The sequence below is a fragment of the Aedes albopictus genome, chromosome 2 (assembly GCF_035046485.1).
Source record: "Aedes albopictus strain Foshan chromosome 2, AalbF5, whole genome shotgun sequence".
NCBI lineage: Eukaryota > Metazoa > Arthropoda > Insecta > Diptera > Culicidae > Aedes > Aedes albopictus.
The window spans coordinates 331,821,949-331,841,958 of record NC_085137.1 but is presented as its reverse complement, the minus strand read 5'-3'; the positions used below and the strand labels follow the sequence as shown (position 1 = coordinate 331,841,958).

The window sequence follows — 20,010 nt, the reverse complement described above, 5'->3', positions numbered from 1 at the left end:
TGAAAATAACCCTCACGTCGATCAATTTCACCCGAAGTTACGGTACCTCAGAAATGCTTTTCTTCGAAAGTGCCCATCTTGCGATATATGGCAAAATTTTCAATAATTACAAAAATGCATGTTTTGCAAATTGATTTTTTTTCTTATTTGCATTTTTTTGACTTTTAAAGCGTATTGACATTTTTCAATGTTATGAAAGTTCACATGATTATCTAAAAGTCACCCATACATAACTTTTTTGTAGATAATGTAATTTTAAGTTATATTGAGTAAAAAACGGTCAAATACTTTAGCCCTTTTCAAATATTAGTCTAGATAAATAAAAAAACAACGTATGCAATCTTGCTTTAAAATACATAGTCTTTAAACCTAAGAAATTCCATCGGATTCCGAGACAGTTTTGCCATACCTTTACGGCGAGTTTGTGTGGATTCGTCATACACTCTAAAAAAGCACTACCGAAAATGTTAAAAGTGCCATAACTTTTTTGTACATTTTTTTACCATTATGAAATTTCTACAGATGGTAGCTAACAGAATGAGCTTTATTCTCACAAAATATCACGAAGGTAAAAAAATAGCTTTTTGAGATATTTAATTTTTAGTAACAAAATTCAGCTTTTTTTTTAGAAAAAAACTAAATAAATTTTTCAATGTGTATTTTTCTGAGAGCCACCATTTATTAATCTACAACTTTGCCGAAGAGAGTTTTCCGATCAAACAAGCAGTTTCAGAGATATGATTTTTCATTTGCATGTGTTCCATTTCATAGGCCCTATTTGAAAATTAGTCGAGACTCCATAAAAAGTTTTAATATGAAAAAATGGTTATTTATATTGATTAGAACAGCTTTGCAAAATTATATGCAAATCAAAAATGCAAAATTAAAAAAAAAATTGATTTTTTTTCGTGCTGCTTCGTGGAAAGCCTCTATTGCAGTGCACTCACCCAACGTAGGTTCAAAGTTCTCAGCAAGCCCTTTTTAGGGCCTGCTGACATATGGATCTTATCTCCCAAGGACGTGGTTGGCTTCATAAAGCTAGTCTCGCCAGAATGGGGGAGTCACATACTGTAACTAAGGATCTCTATTCATCAATAATAGATGGTCTTGAGTTCAGTCGATACCAAGATATCTCAGTGACAAACATGTTACTGAGATAACTTGCGTACCTCACAGGAAAAGGGTATATCACAATAGTTCTAAATTCTGAACGCAGTGATCTTCACCCGACAAACGAGAGAGTGAGATTTTTTTTAACTATACGCAAAGTAAAGTTGGTATACTTAGTGTTATTCAAGAACTGGAAGATACCAAAACACAATTAGCAAGGATTTAATTCCATAATTCCTCGAATTACCAGAATACATATTCCAATATATTTTTTTCTGATGGTCCCGTAGGAGTCTATGAAGCCGTTTTTCATCTCATACGCTTCATTTGTAAATGAGAAGTTTGAATAACAGTCTATCAATTACATATTTCATTTCTCGTCGTCCTTCAGTCCAGTTTACTCTTTAGTATCTACTCTATGCTCCCGCGTATGCCCATCTCTACGTCATGTTCTTTAAAAATAGTATACTTTTGTGATAGAATCTTAGAAACTATATACAAAAATAATTCCTTTGAGAAGTCAGCGAGGAAAGAAATTCCCACCATTCAATCTCACTCCTAATTAGAGGTATATCTTTTTGGAATAATTTACCATCCGAAATTCAAATTACTAATTCATCCCTGGGGTTCAAGAAAGCATGTTTACAATACTTTAATCAACCTTAATTAGGCAGTTGTTGCACAAGTGTTCTAACGTGTAAGGGGTCCATCAATTTAACTCAACCGAAGTAGTTTTCACCCTTAAATATTTATCATTTTCTAGCAAATAAGCAACAAAAATCTAAAATCCCAGATTTTTTGGTAAACGGCGGCCTGGTTTCAGTGAGAATTACCCAGGTATTCCATCCAACCCGACTGCGTTAGACCTAATTTTGTAAGTTGCATTCATTATGTGGTTGGAATCAACCCCCCTAAAGGTAAAAAATGAATTAGAAGATCGCTGGCTATTTAGTGTATTTACATTGGGAGAGCTATACTGCCGTGAATCGCAAGTAAGTCCTATATGTAAAAAGTAGGCATTGAGAAAATGGCCTATGAAGTTTTTAAATTCGATTCCTATGTGAATAGATAACTTCTGCGATCATCAAGAAACTTTCACACATTGTTTCAAACGTGAAAACGTAACCGTGTAAAATATAAAACTGGCTAAAAAAGTGTTAGGTTTTGTACTGGAGAGTGCACAAGTTTGTAATGGGACTGACTTGCGATTACATTTCATTATGGGACAATCTGACTTGGTGTTGTTTTTCAATTTTACTGAACAAAACTTTATATGGTTTTGCACGCAACTGAAAGATCATCCGAAGGAAGCTCGAAAACGGTCATTAACTCATTTTTGCCCAAAATGCAGATGGGACTGCGTTGCGATTCACGGCAGTATAGCAGTTAGAAAAATGAACATTGAAAAACTGAAAACGTATCTAAAGTTTCAAAAACAATGAAAAATCTAGTTGATTGTCTGGAATACCCAGGCAATGTTGGTAAAGTAGAAAAATTAGCCACAGAATGTCAATGTCGCGAATGTTCGTGTGACTAACATCTAGTTTGCCACGCCTTTATAGCGTCAATATATGAATTTATTGGCTACAGCGCCATTAGCGATCTAATTTTTCATACATCTACTGTTGGTAACCATCTGTTTCAAGCAAATCAAAACATTCAACTAGGCTGACCGTCTTTGGATTTAAACTCATTCGGCCTAATGCCCCATTCTTCCTAACGTGCTTAGGTCTAACTACCCAGCACCTTTTATAACCGCCTCCTATTGAGTCAAAGCGAGCAGAGGGATAAGAGACAAAGAAAGATATAAGAAACAAATATACATATTACCAGACATTTATTTTCTCAACATTAGCAAAACTCCTCTCCATAAAATACTAAGTACAACTAAATGCATGCCACGGGTGATGCTCGTTCATACAATTTAACCACAAATGCATCATGCTTCAGCGAGCCGGAAGTGAACTAATTGAGATTCACGCATGACGGAATCGCATTCAGAAACCATTAATATATCGTCGGAAATGAATGGGTGGGCTTTTAATTGTACGGCAGGCAAGGTGTTACCTACCGTTTTTGTGCGCGCTATCCGAGCAGGAACGAGCAACAATTTATGATAACACTTCAACAGATTGCGGCATTTTACGCCAGTGGGATTTTACTGTTGGACATTTTATGTTTTAATATCTGACGAGAGTGATTCTGTGGTATTTCATTTCCATGGCATTTAAATTTGGATCAACATGGTGGAGAGCAATACCGTAAGGTAGGGTAACTTTAATCAATGTGATAGGAACATCAACCTGAGAACTGAAGGAGGACTGAGAGGTCGATATGGGGAAGAGGAAGTAGATGAAGATTGCAATCGCCTGCTCACGACAGACGCCTACTGGGATGTCAGTGTAATTGTGGGTAAGAGAGATACTAAGTATTTTGAAGGAAAGAAGCGGGCTAGTGATTAAATCCAGGAACTTCTGCATACGAATGAGCAACGTTAGCTATTAGGCCATCAAGCCATGAATATATGTCAAATAGCGATAAAAAGTTTAATTAAAAAAAATATACGAAACATCGATAGAACTGAGCAATGAAACCCCGGTTTACGGTACTGCCAGAGAAATGAAGCGGATGGAAGTGGTTAAACTTTTCCGCATTCAACAAGCCGCTTTTATTGGAATATTTATGAGTGATTGAGCACTTTCTGGTTGGTCTCTATCCACTTCGGTTTTGATACGGTTCAACCGTTGCCCACCAATCTAAACACGACGTTTTGGTTCTGCTTTTTCCTTTACAGATTCTGATCGAACTGTTTCGAGCTACCTACTCGAGTGGACCACAGACGACGTGACAGCTCCGTGTGCTGTGGGAACAATATCCGTTTTGCTTTCATTTCCGGGGGTGTGTGCATCGTTGGGGAGTTTTTCGCATGACACGCGTCCGTTGGCACCGGTATCATACTAGGATAGAGTACAGCAGCTCGGAGTTGACACGTGACTGTGTAGTGGGCTATGCATGCCCGCGGAGGTTCACAATGGCAGAGTCGAAGAAAACCCTCCCTCGGGCCGCTGCGGCGTGCCCATCCCGCGTCCGGCGCGACCTGGAACGTTCAGGTCGTACGCGGCAAGATGACGTCCCGGTGCCTTTGGCATGCCTGTCGGGCTTTGGTCCTCGGCATCGTACTCATGCTGGTCGGCGGCGGAATGGCCACAGTCGGTAAGTTTCTATGGTTCGTTGATAAACTTGGTTCATTCTATCTGGCTTTAAGCTTGGAGATGGTCGAAAATTAAGTACCTAAAGCTGTTAATTAAGATAACACAGAAAGCCATCTTACGTAAGGGTCTTTCATTCGTTGTTCTATTTGCTCTTCCTCAGGGTATTACGCAAACAACTTTCCATCGCTTTCCGACGTTAAAAGCAATAACACGTCAACGGTTCGCGTAAAGAACGAACACCGTGGCCTACATCTGAACAACTTGTCCTATGTTGGACCTATCATCATGGGTGTTGGAGGTAAGTTTCTTTTAGTCTATACAATTTGTGAGCAATCCAATGCGGATAGTAGCAGGCTGTGCGCGCGAGTGGCTGCGTTTTCAAAACCGTCTCTTCTGTCTCACAATATGGCGATCAAAATATGGCGATCACAAAATGGCGATAATCTGCCTTCGACTTCTGATATATGCGCGACAGTTACTAACCATAACAACAACACCAGATTCTCATAGAATTCCATCCCATTATATAAGATTTGACAGCAAGCGAAACCCACGTGCTTTTGTTTTGGGCGGGAACATATTCCCTTTTGTTTTGCCTTGCGACTGTCACTGCGACGGTATGCATTGCGAGCGTACAACCGCCGCCGGACTCTAATAAAAGATAAGCGCGAGAATATCAGACATTTTTTTGTTCTGCGTCGTTTTGAATATGACAGGCCAAATGGCGAATTGAGACGGTTTGCCGGCACGTTTACCTCGTATTTGCAAAGTTATCAACGATTTTCTTAGCGGAACATATACTGTTGAAAGCGATAATTCGTGGTTGCTTTATTCCAGTCAGGGTTTCATAATTCGTCCTCATTTTAGTGTTACTTCTGTGTGATTTTGAGCGAAATAGCGGATGGATGTCCGTGAGAAGCAAATGGAGTTGTGAATTTGTTCCAAAACGTTGACCAAACATATCCTATGGATTTGACCTCTTCACATAACCCAAATTCCCGTGGTGCTTATCTACTTTTCACTTCCCTCAGCTGTTGCAAGAACGTGACCAGAAGAGCTTTGGGCTGTTGTAGATAGCGTCAACCTTGTTTAGAGTCAGTGATAAGCCCCAAATCTCTGGAAATAATGTGCGATTTGCTTAATGCTAATGCTATTAGCTATCCAAAATCCAATCCAAATACCAATCCAATCCAAATCTAACCCAAATCCAATCCAAATCCAATCTAAATCCAATCCAAATCCAATCCAAATCCAATCCAAATCCAATCCAAATCCAATCCAAATCCAATCCAAATCAGATCCAAATCCAACCAAATCCAATCCAAATCCAATCCAAATCCAATCCAAATCTAATCCAAATCCTATCCAAATCCAATCCAAATCCAATCCAAATCAATCCAAATCCAATCCAAATCCAATCCAAATCTAATCGAAATCTGATCCAAATCCAATCCAAATCCAATCCAAATCCAATCCAAATCAAATCCAAATCAAATCCAAATCAAATCCAAATCCAATCCAAATCCAATCCAAATCCAATCCAAATCAAATCCAAATCAAATCCAAATCAAATCCAAATCAAATCCAAATCCAATCCAAATCCAATCCAAATCCAATCCAAATCCAATCCAAATCCAATCCAAATCCAATCCAAATCCAATCCAAATCCAATCCAAATCCAATCCAAATCAGATCCAAATCCAACCAAATCCAATCCAAATCCAATCCAAATCCAATCCAAATCTAATCCAAATCCTATCCAAATCCAATCCAAATCCAATCCAAATCAATCCAAATCCAATCCAAATCCAATCCAAATCCAATCCAAATCTAATCGAAATCTAATCCAAATCCAATCCAAATCCAATCCAAATCCAATCCAAATCAAATCCAAATCAAATCCAAATCAAATCCAAATCCAATCCAAATCCAATCCAAATCCAATCCAAATCAAATCCAAATCAAATCCAAATCCAATCCAAATCCAATCCAAATCCAATCCAAATCCAATCCAAATCCAATCCAAATCCAATCCAAATCCAATCCAAATCCAATCCAAATCCAATCCAAATCCAATCCAAATCCAATCCAAATCCAATCCAAATCCAATCCAAATCCAATCCAAATCCAATCCAAATCCAATCCAAATCCAATCCAAATCCAATCCAAATCCAATCCAAATCCAATCCAAATCCAATCCAAATCCAATCCAAATCCAATCCAAATCCAATCCAAATCCAATCCAAATCCAATCCAAATCCAATCCAAATCCAATCCAAATCCAATCCAAATCCAATCCAAATCCAATCCAAATCCAATCCAATTCCAATCCAAATCCAATCCAAATCCAATCCAAATCCAATCCAAATCCAATCCAAATCCAATCCAAATCCAATCCAAATCCAATCCAAATCCAATCCAAATCCAATCCAAATCCAATCCAAATCCAATCCAAATCCAATCCAAATCCAATCCAAATCCAATCCAAATCCAATCCAAATCCAATCCAAATCCAATCCAAATCCAATCCAAATCCAATCCAAATCCAATCCAAATCCAATCCAAATCCAATCCAAATCCAATCCAAATCCAATCCAAATCCAATCCAAATCCAATCCAAATCCAATCCAAATCCAATCCAAATCCAATCCAAATCCAATCCAAATCCAATCCAAATCCAATCCAAATCCAATCCAAATCCAATCCAAATCCAATCCAAATCCAATCCAAATCCAATCCAAATCCAATCCAAATCCAATCCAAATCCAATCCAAATCCAATCCATATCCAATCCAAATCCAATCCAAATCCAATCCAAATCCAATCCAAATCCAATCCAAATCCAATCCAAATCCAATCCAAATCCAATCCAAATCCAATCCAAATCCAATCCAAATCCAATCCAAATCCAATCCAAATCCAATCCAAATCCAATCCAAATCCAATCCAAATCCAATCCAAATCCAATCCAAATCCAATCCAAATCCAATCCAAATCCAATCCAAATCCAATCCAAATCCAATCCAAATCCAATCCAAATCCAATCCAAATCCAATCCAAATCCAATCCAAATCCAATCCAAATCCAATCCAAATCCAATCCAAATCCAATCCAAATCCAATCCAAATCCAATCCAAATCCAATCCAAATCCAATCCAAATCCAATCCAAATCCAATTCAAATCCAATCCAAATCCAATCCAAATCCAATCCAAATCCAATCCAAATCCAATCCAAATCCAATCCAAATCCAATCCAAATCCAATCCAAATCCAATCCAAATCCAATCCAAATCCAATCCAAATCCAATCCAAATCCAATCCAAATCCAATCCAAATCCAATCCAAATCCAATCCAAATCCAATCCAAATCCAATCCAAATCCAATCCAAATCCAATCCAAATCCAATCCAAATCCAATCCAAATCCAATCCAAATCCAATCCAAATCCAATCCAAATCCAATCCAAATCCAATCCAAATCCAATCCAAATCCATTCCAAATCCAATCCAAATCCAATCCAAATCCAATCCAAATCCAATCCAAATCCAATCCAAATCCAATCCAAATCCAATCCAAATCCAATCCAAATCCAATCCAAATCCAATCCAAATCCAATCCAAATCCAATCCAAATCCAATCCAAATCCAATCCAAATCCAATCCAAATCCAATCCAAATCCAATCCAAATCCAATCCAAATCCAATCCAAATCCAATCCAAATCCAGTCCAAATCCAATCCAAATCCAATCCAAATCCAATCCAAATCCAATCCAAATCCAATCCAAATCCAAATCCAATCCAAATCCAATCCAAATCCATTCCAAATCCAATCCAAATCCAATCCAAATCCAATCCAAATCCAATCCAAATCCAATCCAAATCCAATCCAAATCCAATCTAAATCCAATCCAAATCCAATCCAAATCCAATCCAAATCCAATCCAAATCCAATCCAAATCCAATCCAAATCCAATCCAAATCCAATCCAAATCCAATCCAAATCCAATCCAAATCCAATCCAAATCCAATCCAAATCCAATCCAAATCCAATCCAAATCCAATCCAAATCCAATCCAAATCCAATCCAAATCCAATCCAAATCCAATCCAAATCCAATCCAAATCCAATCCAAATCCAATCCAAATCCAATCCAAATCCAATCCAAATCCAATCCAAATCCAATCCAAATCCAATCCAAATCCAATCCAAATCCAATCCAAATCCAATCCAAATCCAATCCAAATCCAATCCAAATCCAATCCAAATCCAATCCAAATCCAATCCAATCCAAATCCAATCCAAATCCAGTCCAAATCCAATCCAAATCCAATCCAAATCCAATCCAAATCCAATCCAAATCCAATCCAAATCCAATCCAAATCCAATCCAAATCCAATCCAAATCCAGTCCAAATCCAATCCAAATCCAATCCAAATCCAATCCAAATCCAATCCAAATCCAATCCAAATCCAATCCAAATCCAATCCAAATCCAATCCAAATCCAATCCAAATCCAATCCAAATCCAATCCAAATCCAATCCAAATCCAATCCAAATCCAATCCAAATCCAATCCAAATCCAATCCAAATCCAATCCAAATCCAATCCAAATCCAATCCAAATCCAATCCAAATCCAATCCAAATCCAATCCAAATCCAATCCAAATCCAATCCAAATCCAATCCAAATCCAATCCAAATCCATTCCAAATCCAATCCAAATCCAATCCAAATCCAATCCAAATCCAATCCAAATCCAATCCAAATCCAATCCAAATCCAATCCAAATCCAATCCAAATCCAATCCAAATCCAATCCAAATCCAATCCAAATCCAATCCAAATCCAATCCAAATCCAATCCAAATCCAATCCAAATCCAATCCAAATCCAATCCAAATCCAATCCAAATCCAATCCAAATCCAATCCAAATCCAATCCAAATCCAATCCAAATCCAATCCAAATCCAATCCAAATCCAATCCAAATCCAATCCAAATCCAATCCAAATCCAATCCAAATCCAATCCAAATCCAATCCAAATCCAATCCAAATCCAGTCCAAATCCAATCCAAATCCAATCCAAATCCAATCCAAATCCAATCCAAATCCAATCCAAATCCAATCCAACCTCATCTAAACCCATCCCAAATGGTCCCTTATCCGTGTGCTATTCATTTTCCTATACGTTTCGGAAAAACGATCCATCAAAATTCATCGCAAAAAGCGTACTCCTAACTGAAGTCTCTTCATTTTCGAAAGCGGGCGGAAAATACGCAATTAATGACCCGGTGAGTGGTTTGTGGCTTCCATCTGTTCTCGTCTCGGCTCGTTCTGATTGGGATTGGAGAAAATTGTACAAATGTGCTCCTTGGCTAGTTTGAATGATTTTTCCATATGTTGATATACAGCCGATGCAATATGCGCTTAACATGCTGAGAGTTAAGTGTTCGAATCCTGGTCGGTCAAGGAGCTCTTCGCGATGAAAGTTTTCTTGACTTCCTTGGACTTGAGTGCTTCAGATACAAATTTTCTGTGAACATTGGTTATTTTTGTCCACGGAAAGCATTTTGAACTACCTTCTCAAGGCAACGGAGCTTTTTATTGCATCTAGCCCTTCATCCTTGTGGGACGGAGAAGAGCTTTTTTCGCCCACCGCTCTGATACGATACAGATAGTAGTGCTGGGTGTGTTTGGTTGGTTGGATGGCAACCTTTGCTCACAACGTGCCGAGTTTGGGAATGCATTACTTTATAATTCATGGTAATGACATTCTCGATGAAATGAAGCTTTCATGGAACGAGAGACGAACTTTTCACAGCTATTTAATTACCTAGCCCAAGTTAATTGGCCTCTGGAGTGTATATTTGAAATGGGTGACCAAACCGGGAAATGTAGGGTTGAAAATCTATTTGAGCAACAGGTTTGTGGAATGTTTAGCTCCATCTTCTTTTATCGACTTTACTTATTATTGTGTAGTGGGAGTAAAACTCAACTTGATAGTTTGGTGGTTCAAATTAGAATAGAGTTTATTTGCAAGTGTCAACTTAAGGCTAAAAATCATGGCTTGCTTGTACTGCTCCAACATCTCCTCCTTCAGAAAATCTCGTAGTACTCAAAATGTGAAGGAAGTCTCCGCTTCCTGCCTGAAGGTTCCCGAAAAGGTAGAGTTCGTTTTCTTGATTGAACCCGATCCTGACTACGACAAACCTCCGATGATCCGTCGATAGAATTTGATTTCATCTGTTCAGGACACGTATTACCTCTTGAACATCCGGGCTCGGTTACGGAAATATCCAGTTGAGAGTTCCCAGGATTTTCAATAACTTCAGTTGGAACATGATCCGGACAGCTAAATTCCTCCAACAGAACTTGTAAGGGTAGAGGCTGCTCAGCTAAAGCTTCACATTTTCCGTCCGGTTTGCGTTTCCGTAATTGGTTAGTGTGCGATCTTATCAAACCTTGTCGTTTTTCGTCTTGAAGAAGAACATTGTAGACCACACTTCCTTTCTGCTCAATAACGATACCTTTGGCCCAATAGCGCTCGTTCCGAATATGAATTTCAGCATAAACTGTATCCCCAGCTTCAAACGATCGATGTTTCGCTCCATACTGCTTGTTGAACTGATCATTCTGCCTTGCATTAATTTGCGTTGGTTGTGAAATCGGCGGCTTCATCAGGTCAAAAACAGTTCGGGTTTTTCTGCCTAACAGGACCTCAGCTGGTGATCGGTTATCCGGTAAGGATGGATTAGGGGTACAGCGATAGGTCTGAAGGAAAATCTGCAGTGCATCTTCAACGTCTTCTCCGCCTATCTTCAAAAGCGCTCTCTTTAGTGTATCCACAAATCGCTCGGCTTGACCATTAGATTGTGGGTGGAAGGGTGGAGTTTTCACGTGATCGATGCCGTGCTGCTGGCAAAACTTGCTGAATGCTTCAGAGCAAAACTGGGTACCGTTATCCGTTACAATGGTCAATGGACATCCAAATCGAGAGACACATTCCTTCAGCTTCTTAATCGTCATTGTTGCGGTCGAGTTACTGGTTGCAAAAATTTCTGGCCATTTTGAATACGCGTCCACGATGACGAGGAACATTTTTCCTTTGATTGGTCCAGCATAATCCACATGAAGACGAGACCAGGGCATGGACGGAATTGGCCACGATGAAAGAGTTGTTTTCACGGGAGCTTTTGATGCTGCTGCACAGTTCGAACATCTCCGGACATAGTCTTCAATATCTGCATCCATATTTGGCCAAAACACAAAACTTCTTGCCAGAGATTTCATTCTTTGCATTCCAAGATGACCAACATGTAACTGCTTGAGAACAGGTGATTGCAATGACTTCGGAATGACGATTCGATCCATGAACATCAGGTATCCATTCGCTTCACACAGCGCTTCACGTCTCTTGTAGAATGATCCGACTTCATTGGAATGTCTCGTGGAAGGCCAGTTATCTCGAACTTGCTTGAGGATTGCTTGAAAAGTGGCATCCTTTTTTGATTCTTGCAAAATCAATTGACTGGTGATTGGTAGAACTGATACGGCTTCGGTTTGAATACTGCGAATATCTGCTTCCATTTGCAAACTGGCAATCACATAATCTTCATCGGGCTTGGAATGTTGTCCAATCAAGCGAGAGAGTAAATCAGCGTATCCAAAACTTTCAGTCTTCTGGAATTCGATCTTGAAATCGTACTGCAGCAGTGTCAGTGCCCAACGCTGTAGTCTGTTAGCAGTATGCACTGGTATGCCTTTCTTCGATCCGAATATCCCAAGAAGTGGTTTGTGGTCCGTTTGCAGAATGAAATGTCTTCCAAAAATCATTCGATGAAACTTGGTGCAGGCAAATATCAGTGCTAATCCTTCCTTTTCTCCTTGAGCGTAATTCCTTTCAGCGTCAGTCAATGTACGGGAAGCGTGACATACAGCCTTGATAGACCCATCTGGAAATCGGTGAAGCAGGACTGCTCCTATACCATGTTGCGATGCGTCGGCTGCTACTATCATCTCCAAGTTTGGGTTGTAATGCGTCAGTAGAAGGTCTGATTGTAGAATCCTCTTGAACTCTTCGAAAGCGTTCTGACAAGCTGGGCTCCAGTTCCATTTGACGTCCTTTTTCAACAAAGCATCCATTGGTTGACGAAGATCGTGTATTGCTCGTACAAACTTGCCGTAATAATTTACTGCTCCCAGAAACGAACGTAAACTTGGTACATCGTGCGGGGCTGGCTTATTGACGATGGCCTTGATCTTTTCTGGATCCGGACGAATTCCTTGGTCATCTACAATCAACCCGAGGTACTGAATCTGCTGCATGAAGAAGTTGCTTTTTCCGATTTTGAGGTGAAATCCGTATTCTTCGATGCGAGCCAGTAACCGTTCCAGCTGCTGAAGATGTTCTTCCAGAGAATTGCTTGCCAAAATGATGTCGTCAAGATAAACGCTTACGTCCTCCAAATCTGCTACCATGCTGTCCACAATCTGCTGGAATTCACCTGGCGCGGTTTTAACTCCTGGAGAAAGTCGATTGAATTGGTACAGACCTTTGTGGGTGTTGATGGTCAGTAATTTTCTTGAGGATTCCGAAACTTCGACTTGCAAGTAGGCGTCCGAAAGATCTATTTGCGAAAATATTTTCTTCCCAGCCAATTTTGCAAATATGTCTTGAGGAAGCGGCAACGGATGATGATTTGCTTCTAAAGCTTCGTTCAATCCGGTGGAATAATCTGCACAGATTCTGACCTTGCCATTCGGTTTCCGAACTGCTACAATTGGAGCGGCCCACTCGGACTATGTCACTGGTGAAATGATGTCCAAAGCTTGAAGCCGGTTCAGTTCATCTTCAATTTTCTGGACAGATGCATATGGAACTGGACGCTTCTGACGGAAAACTGGCTTCGATCCTGGCTTGACAGTTAGCGATACTTGCTTCTTCGTACAAAGTCCCAGGCTCTCATCGAAAACGTTGCTGTACTTGACTTTCAAACGATCGACCAGGCCCTCAGCTTCCGGATGATGCTTCATCGATACTTGGTTGCACACTGCGTTGAAAGGTACATCCCAAAGTCCGAATAGTTCAATCCATTCAGCTCCAAACAAATTGAGATCATCTGCCTTGGACACGAAACATCTTCCTTTCTTGGATACTTCATTCAAGGTGATTGAGCACGACAACTCCAGAGTGAGACCCATGTCATCGCCGGAAGCATTCACAACGTTGATTGATGGTTGTTTTCCGGCTAGACTACCCATTTGCTTGTAGACTGCTTGTGAAATCACACTGATGTCCGCTGCGCTATCCAGCTGCATTCTGACGGCGTGTCCATTGAGTTCGACTGTGGTGAATTTCCGGTTGGCCGTAACACTCACCTGATTGACGGAATAGATTCCTTGAGCCTTCGCTGACTGATTCTTAAAACCTCGATTCTTCTTCTTCGGCTTTGATTGGAAACAGGTACAGTAGCCTTCCTTATGTCCGACTTTCTTGCATGACTTGCACTGATGTTGGATGTAATTGCAATTCTTCGAATAATGCATTTCTCCACAACGCCAGCAAGGAGTGTTCGGGACATCTGACGGTTTCTGCTGCTGTTGTTGACCAGACGTCTTGATTTTCGTAGGATTCCTGATGGCGCAAACACTGGACTTGTTACCTGACTTCTCGATCATTGCAGTATCCTTCTTGAGATTCAGGAGCCGCTGGCAATCCTCAGCCAATGAGTGTAGTGTCATCGGGGTTGCCGGATTGGTACTCTCGATCTTGGACAGCAAGGAAGTCCGAACATCCGCATCTTTGCTTGAATTCAGGCCGCACACGAAAAGTAGACACTTGAATTGGTCGTTGGTGATTTCCGGTAACTTGAACTCTTCACACTTCTCGTTCACGATTCCAGCGTACGTGAAAAAATCGTCTGAGGAGCTTTTCTGTAGCTGTAGGCACTGGTACCGCAGGTTGAACAATGATGTGTTTCTACCGAAAATCGACTTCAAGGTGGTGATGGTGTCTTCGAATGAAACTTCTTTCGGTTTCTTCGGTAGTATGTAGTTCACGTATTTCTTGTGAGCTACGGTGCTTAGGTTTCGGAGCAAGAGTCGAACCTTGGCCGGTCCATCCAACTTTCGAGCGTCCTCTTCAAAAAGGTCTTCGTACTTTGCAAACCAAGCTTCAAACGTAACTCCCGCTTCTGGATCGTAGTGGAATTCACTGATGCTGCTTGACAGGGACTCGATCAGGAACTCCGTCTGATTCTGCCGACGTGGGTCCTCCGGATGCTGCTGGTTGGACTGCAGATTACCGTCGCCTCCGCCAACTGACGGACCTGCTGCGGATCTTGAAGCGGAAAGTTCTTGAAGAATTCTTCCTTGGTTCTCCAGAATCCTTAGAAGGCTTGCTTCGAATTCGGGACTCATTCTGCTACCGATACTTTGCGTGACTTCGTTTAAAATCTCGTCGCCAAAAACTATTGTGTAGTGGGAGTAAAACTCAACTTGATAGTTTGGTGGTTCAAATTAGAATAGAGTTTATTTGCAAGTGTCAACTTAAGGCTAAAAATCATGGCTTGCTTGTACTGCTCCAACACTTATTCAATACAACTGCCGTTTTGTGATGTGCTCTTCAGAGCCTTTTCAGACAAATGCTTACAGTTATTCTGTAAGATAGTTGGTGATCCAAGTTCCAATTTTATCTAAGGACGATCTTGGTGGAATTGTTTTCATAAAATTAAATATGGATACATTCTCCTGCTTTCGATTATGACATGGTAATAAAAGACTATGAATCTTTTCAGAAGATATTCATTTGATTTCAACCAATTTTGTAATTGAAAGCAACATCAAGAGCAAACAGCATTGGCCAACTTCTCCAACTTTTAAAATGAAATCAACCTCTTGTTACCCGAATCCCATCCACTAGCTTGGCACAACGGTTGCTCGAGCTGCTTCTGCAAGTGAAGTAATATATAATTTAAACAGAAACTTTTCTCTAACCAGCAGGATCCTGAAACAAGCTCCTGTGAATATATGTATGTACCCTATCCACCCTGTGGGAAACCATTTACAGTAGATTATATTTGGAAGAGAACTTTTTAATGTTGGAAATTCTTTTCTGCAAACTTCCGTCCTCTCTTTCCAGATTCTTCGGGATTGTTCTTTTCGCTATCCATCATAACAGGTTTTGGCCAGCTAAAAGTTTGAGATCGAAATAATTATTCAAACTGCTGTTGACGGTTGGATAACAGTTTTTACACGAAACATATCCAACGATATTATAATTAAAATCATTCATCTATCCACAGAATGCCTCTAGTGGTTCCACGTTATTTGACTGAATGCCTTGTGGCAGTATATATTCCGTTTGTCCCAAACCGTAATTTCACTGTTTAACAGCAGTAGAACTCATCGCGCCCATCGTGGTGTAGAGGGCCGAATTGAAAGATCTTCATCCTGGGCGATTGCCAACCATCGCCTTGACCTGTGGTCAGGTCGAATTTCTGTCGACTTCCTTTATTTCCTTGTTGAGGTTGCGCTGTCATGATGCTTAGGGTCTGCCTCGGCTATGATGTCCTGCTGGGTTCCAAACCAATCCAATGGCACAAATTTCCACAAATGGAGGAGAACGTGCCTCTGGAGCCGAACTACTGATACCTGGGTTCCAATCTAGCGCTTGTTTGCAAATTTCGTTCCCGCCCATGCGTAGAGTGTGGCCTACCCACCCCCACTTTCGCTTCAGAATTGCTGTTGCTATTGGCTTTTGATGACATCGACGATGGAGCTCCACATTACAGATCCAATTGTTAGGCCATTATGAACGAATTATATACCTCAGGCATCTATTGATGAAGACCTGCAGCCATTGAGTGTTCTCCACTGATACTCACCAAGTTTCACTGCCCGAGTAGACGAAAAAATCAGAACAATATCATTATAAGATCTTACTCAGTGAAGTACTGAAGATAATAATAAGCTATTAGTTTGTTTGACATAAGAGATAAAAGATCAGAAATAATATCAAAAATTAGTATGGGGAGAACACGATAACATCTCGTTTAGATTTTATTTTTTTAGATCAAACCAATATCTGGGGAGATTTGGGATGTAGAAAACCAACCCAATATCTAAACATGATCTGCAAGATGGATTGGAGTAAAAAAAAAAGAAAAATGACCGCGTCCGGAATCGAACTCCTATGGTACAGCAGCACAGATTTTACGTTCAAGTTAAAATTCGGGTTTTGATGCGTCGACTAACCTGGTTGTTTTCCATACATTTGTTAAACTCGCAAAAGCAGCTCTCGCCTTCTTAATCCATGCACCTATGTCGATCGTAATGCCACACCATCGGCCGTCATTTGGCCACCAAGATATAGGAAGCTTTTGCCCAGCTACCATAAAGCTGGAAGGGTTAACCGTATTTACATCCAACGATTTGGTCTTGTTGACGTTGATGGTAAGACCTGCCGCTGAGGAGTGATTGGCAGGATCATCGAGCTTGCTCTGCATATCAGAGCGCCGTTGAGTTAGGAGAGCAACGTTATCATCCATGTCGAAGTCATTTTTGGGCGCTACATGGTAATGGGCTGCCACAGCAACGCACGATTTCACTATAGGATATCAGGCGGACAAAAATCAGAAAAGTGTCTTCTACTAATGCTTGTTCTGAATTTTTATATCGATAATAAACATATAAACTAAGAGAAATCTAGAATTTCAAGTTTCTAGCTGATGTAGTTACAAAGATATTGAGTATCAAAGTTGAGTAAAGCTAAAAAATGTAATTTTCGCAAAAAAACAGCACATAATTTCAAATCGATATTTTCGCTAATATCATCATTATCTGTTGGTTTCAATACATCATTGGTAAGATAATGAAGCAAGCTTTCCAACAAACACGTGGTTTTGTGAAATAATTGAACCATTGTATGAAAAAAGGTACAAGAAGAAGAAGAAGTTGAAAAAGGCATGAGATTCAAATTTTGATAATCGGCATCTTTTTTTCTCAAACATTCCCAGGCTCAAAATCTGTTTATGGTCAAGCTTTAGGTCTACTCTAATGATTTTGTATGCGAAATGCTGCGGTAAATTGCGGTCTTGGGAGATTCAGCGTTTTTTTACGCACGAGACCGCCCGGGCGCACTCCTTGAGATTAAACGACGATTTTCAAACATTCTAAGCAAATTCCCTTGGAATTAATTTTTGAAAGTAACTACACAATAGTGTTGATCATTCTAAGCACAAAAAAACAAAATAAAAATTTAAAAAATAAAACAAATTCAAACTTTTTATATATTATCAGTTATTTGACCATATTGAAAATACGCCCTTTTCAAAACTTGGTCGTGATGTTTAAAAATGTCCATAAACAATATATTTTAGTCGAACCAACTACAGAATACTAACAATTCCTCGAAAATATGACGAAAATATTTTTGTCCGCCTGCTTGTATGGGAATCCCCCATAGTGGATTTGGTTCACGATCAATCAATACCAGGATCTCGTCGATTACATCCTTGCCACACTCCAGCAACGACCCGGATGGGATCGGGCAAGGCACCGGCCGTTGTGCAGTACTATGGGAGCGCCCATTTATTACGTAACGCTAAAATCGATATTTTTCGACCCCCCTCCCCCCTCCGTAACGCTTTTTTGTATGAAATATCGAAAAATTTTGTGTGGGCCGTAACGCTCGGCCATACTCCCTCCCCCTAGAGCGTTACGTAATTTGTGGACGGTGCCTATGCACGAAAATACCCTGTACTGTGCTTCAATAAGGCCCATGATTTTCTCAGAGACACCCTTACGCCTGAGGGCTTAAAAAACACGGTTGAGACGTTCGAAAGCTTTTTGGTTATCAAAGAACATCATGTACAGAGACTTTTGCAACTCATTGATTTGCTCCAAGATGATACGGAGCGTGAGCGTGACACTCCAGCTTACTGCCGTTGGAGAGTTGCATCAATCTTCTCCTGTATCCGGTTAAGGATGACTTTGCAGAGGACTTCGAGAACCAGTAGATACAGTAACATGACACCCCGCCTGTTAACTGTTCAGGACATAGGTACATGTAGGTTACTTACAATTTAGTTTGATTATACTTTGAGCGTATTGGACCTCTAGCGGCACGGGAATTTGCTGTCTAGGACCTGTGGTAATTTGTTGTGATCTAACATCTGTTCACTAGCTCATAGTCCATAATAAGATATTTGTTATCAAGTCCTCGGGTTTTAAACTGATGATTTTCAGTATTTATCGACTAAACCTACACGGATTATGTCCGCAAAATAAGAATGAAATTGGTTGATGTGATATGCATTGGAATTCAATGTTAACTATACCTGCTCTTAGTTAAGACTCAGTTCAATGAACGGGTTTAGCCTTCGAATAATTCTAGCGTCAATATTACAACGAATTCAATTATAACTTAAGAAATTACAATAAGGCTGACACAAATTTCGATTTTCTCTTATGTCACCGCCCCCCTCGGAAAATTTTGGTCGGAATTCAACATTTTGAGGGGGGGCACAAATAAAATGTTCAAGAAATTTAGAAAAATTAAGGTGGAATTATAGTTCCCCAGAAAATTTCTTAATAAATCCGATGAGTTTACAGATTTTGCCTAATTGTTCGGATATTTTTCCGTCGAATACGTTTATTATTTATCATCCTCCCCCTTCACGAGTCAACGAGCACTGTGACAAAAGAAGAAAATGAGATTTGTTCCGGCCTAAGTTTTCACATTGGTTGTCCACGTTTTGCAATTAATAACAGAATAAACATTTTCGTTTGACAAGCTATGTGATGACGGGATAGTTGTCGTAGTGGTGGTAGACTTCAAACGATTGCTTCAAAGGGCCTATTCGTCTGACGCGCCAACACCGCCAATTATCGCATACAGTCATGTCACCCTTTTTAAGTACCTTTACTAAGACGCCTTGAATCCGGTCGGCCGTTGTGCAGTTGTGCAGATACTACAGGGTCAGATTTGAACATCTCAGCTGATATGCGATCGATCCCCGGGACTCTGTTCGATTTAATGCTACGGATAGCTGTTTCTATCTTCTACACCTGATGGAGCTTTGGTGTTGACAGGGGTAATGCGTCGAACCCCTGGCGGATCATGCTGAGGTGTTGATGACGTAGCTAATATGTACTTGAAAAACATTTCCAAAGTGCTCGAACTAGCGTATCAACTGGTCAAAAATTGATCGACCCAAGAACTGTCCAGACGTGTCTTCTACGGGCTTCGTAGCATTCATCTTACTTTCACTAACCCGACGTCTCCACAGAGATCGAAAAAAGAGTGTGAAATTCTATGACATATGATGCACATAATTGGAGCGTGGGATATCACAAAAGTTTACATGACATATCATGTAAAAGTCATGAAATATCATGTAAACTTCCATTATATGACATGTACACGGTGTTCAATAAGTTCGGATACACTATATAACTTGAATTTATTTCACATCTGTAGTGAAGATTTTCAAAGTAAATGTATTTATTGAAAGGTCATATAACACTGATCAAATGCAGCATATGGTCTTGATAACGTCTTTTTCTACTATTTTTATAAGCCTTTGATTTATCTAATGTTTGTTAGCTCCGACACGCTAGGATAAATTTCGAAAAGTTGCTCATGCTACAGAAGTCTAAAACGTTGACTTTTGAGTTTGGGGCCGACCA

At 40.1% G+C, this 20,010-nt stretch overlaps 1 protein-coding gene across 1 annotated transcript in view; it reads left to right on the top strand.

Moving 5' to 3' along the window:
- LOC109426278 (uncharacterized) overlaps positions 1-20,010 on the top strand; it is a 112,459-nt gene that overhangs the window by 21,573 nt on the left and 70,876 nt on the right. The window contains exons 2-3 of the mRNA XM_062852531.1: positions 3,905-4,323; positions 4,483-4,620. Coding sequence (XP_062708515.1) covers positions 4,119-4,323; positions 4,483-4,620 — 343 coding nt within the window. The 5' untranslated portion in view covers positions 3,905-4,118. The remainder of the gene's footprint in view (positions 1-3,904; positions 4,324-4,482; positions 4,621-20,010) is intronic.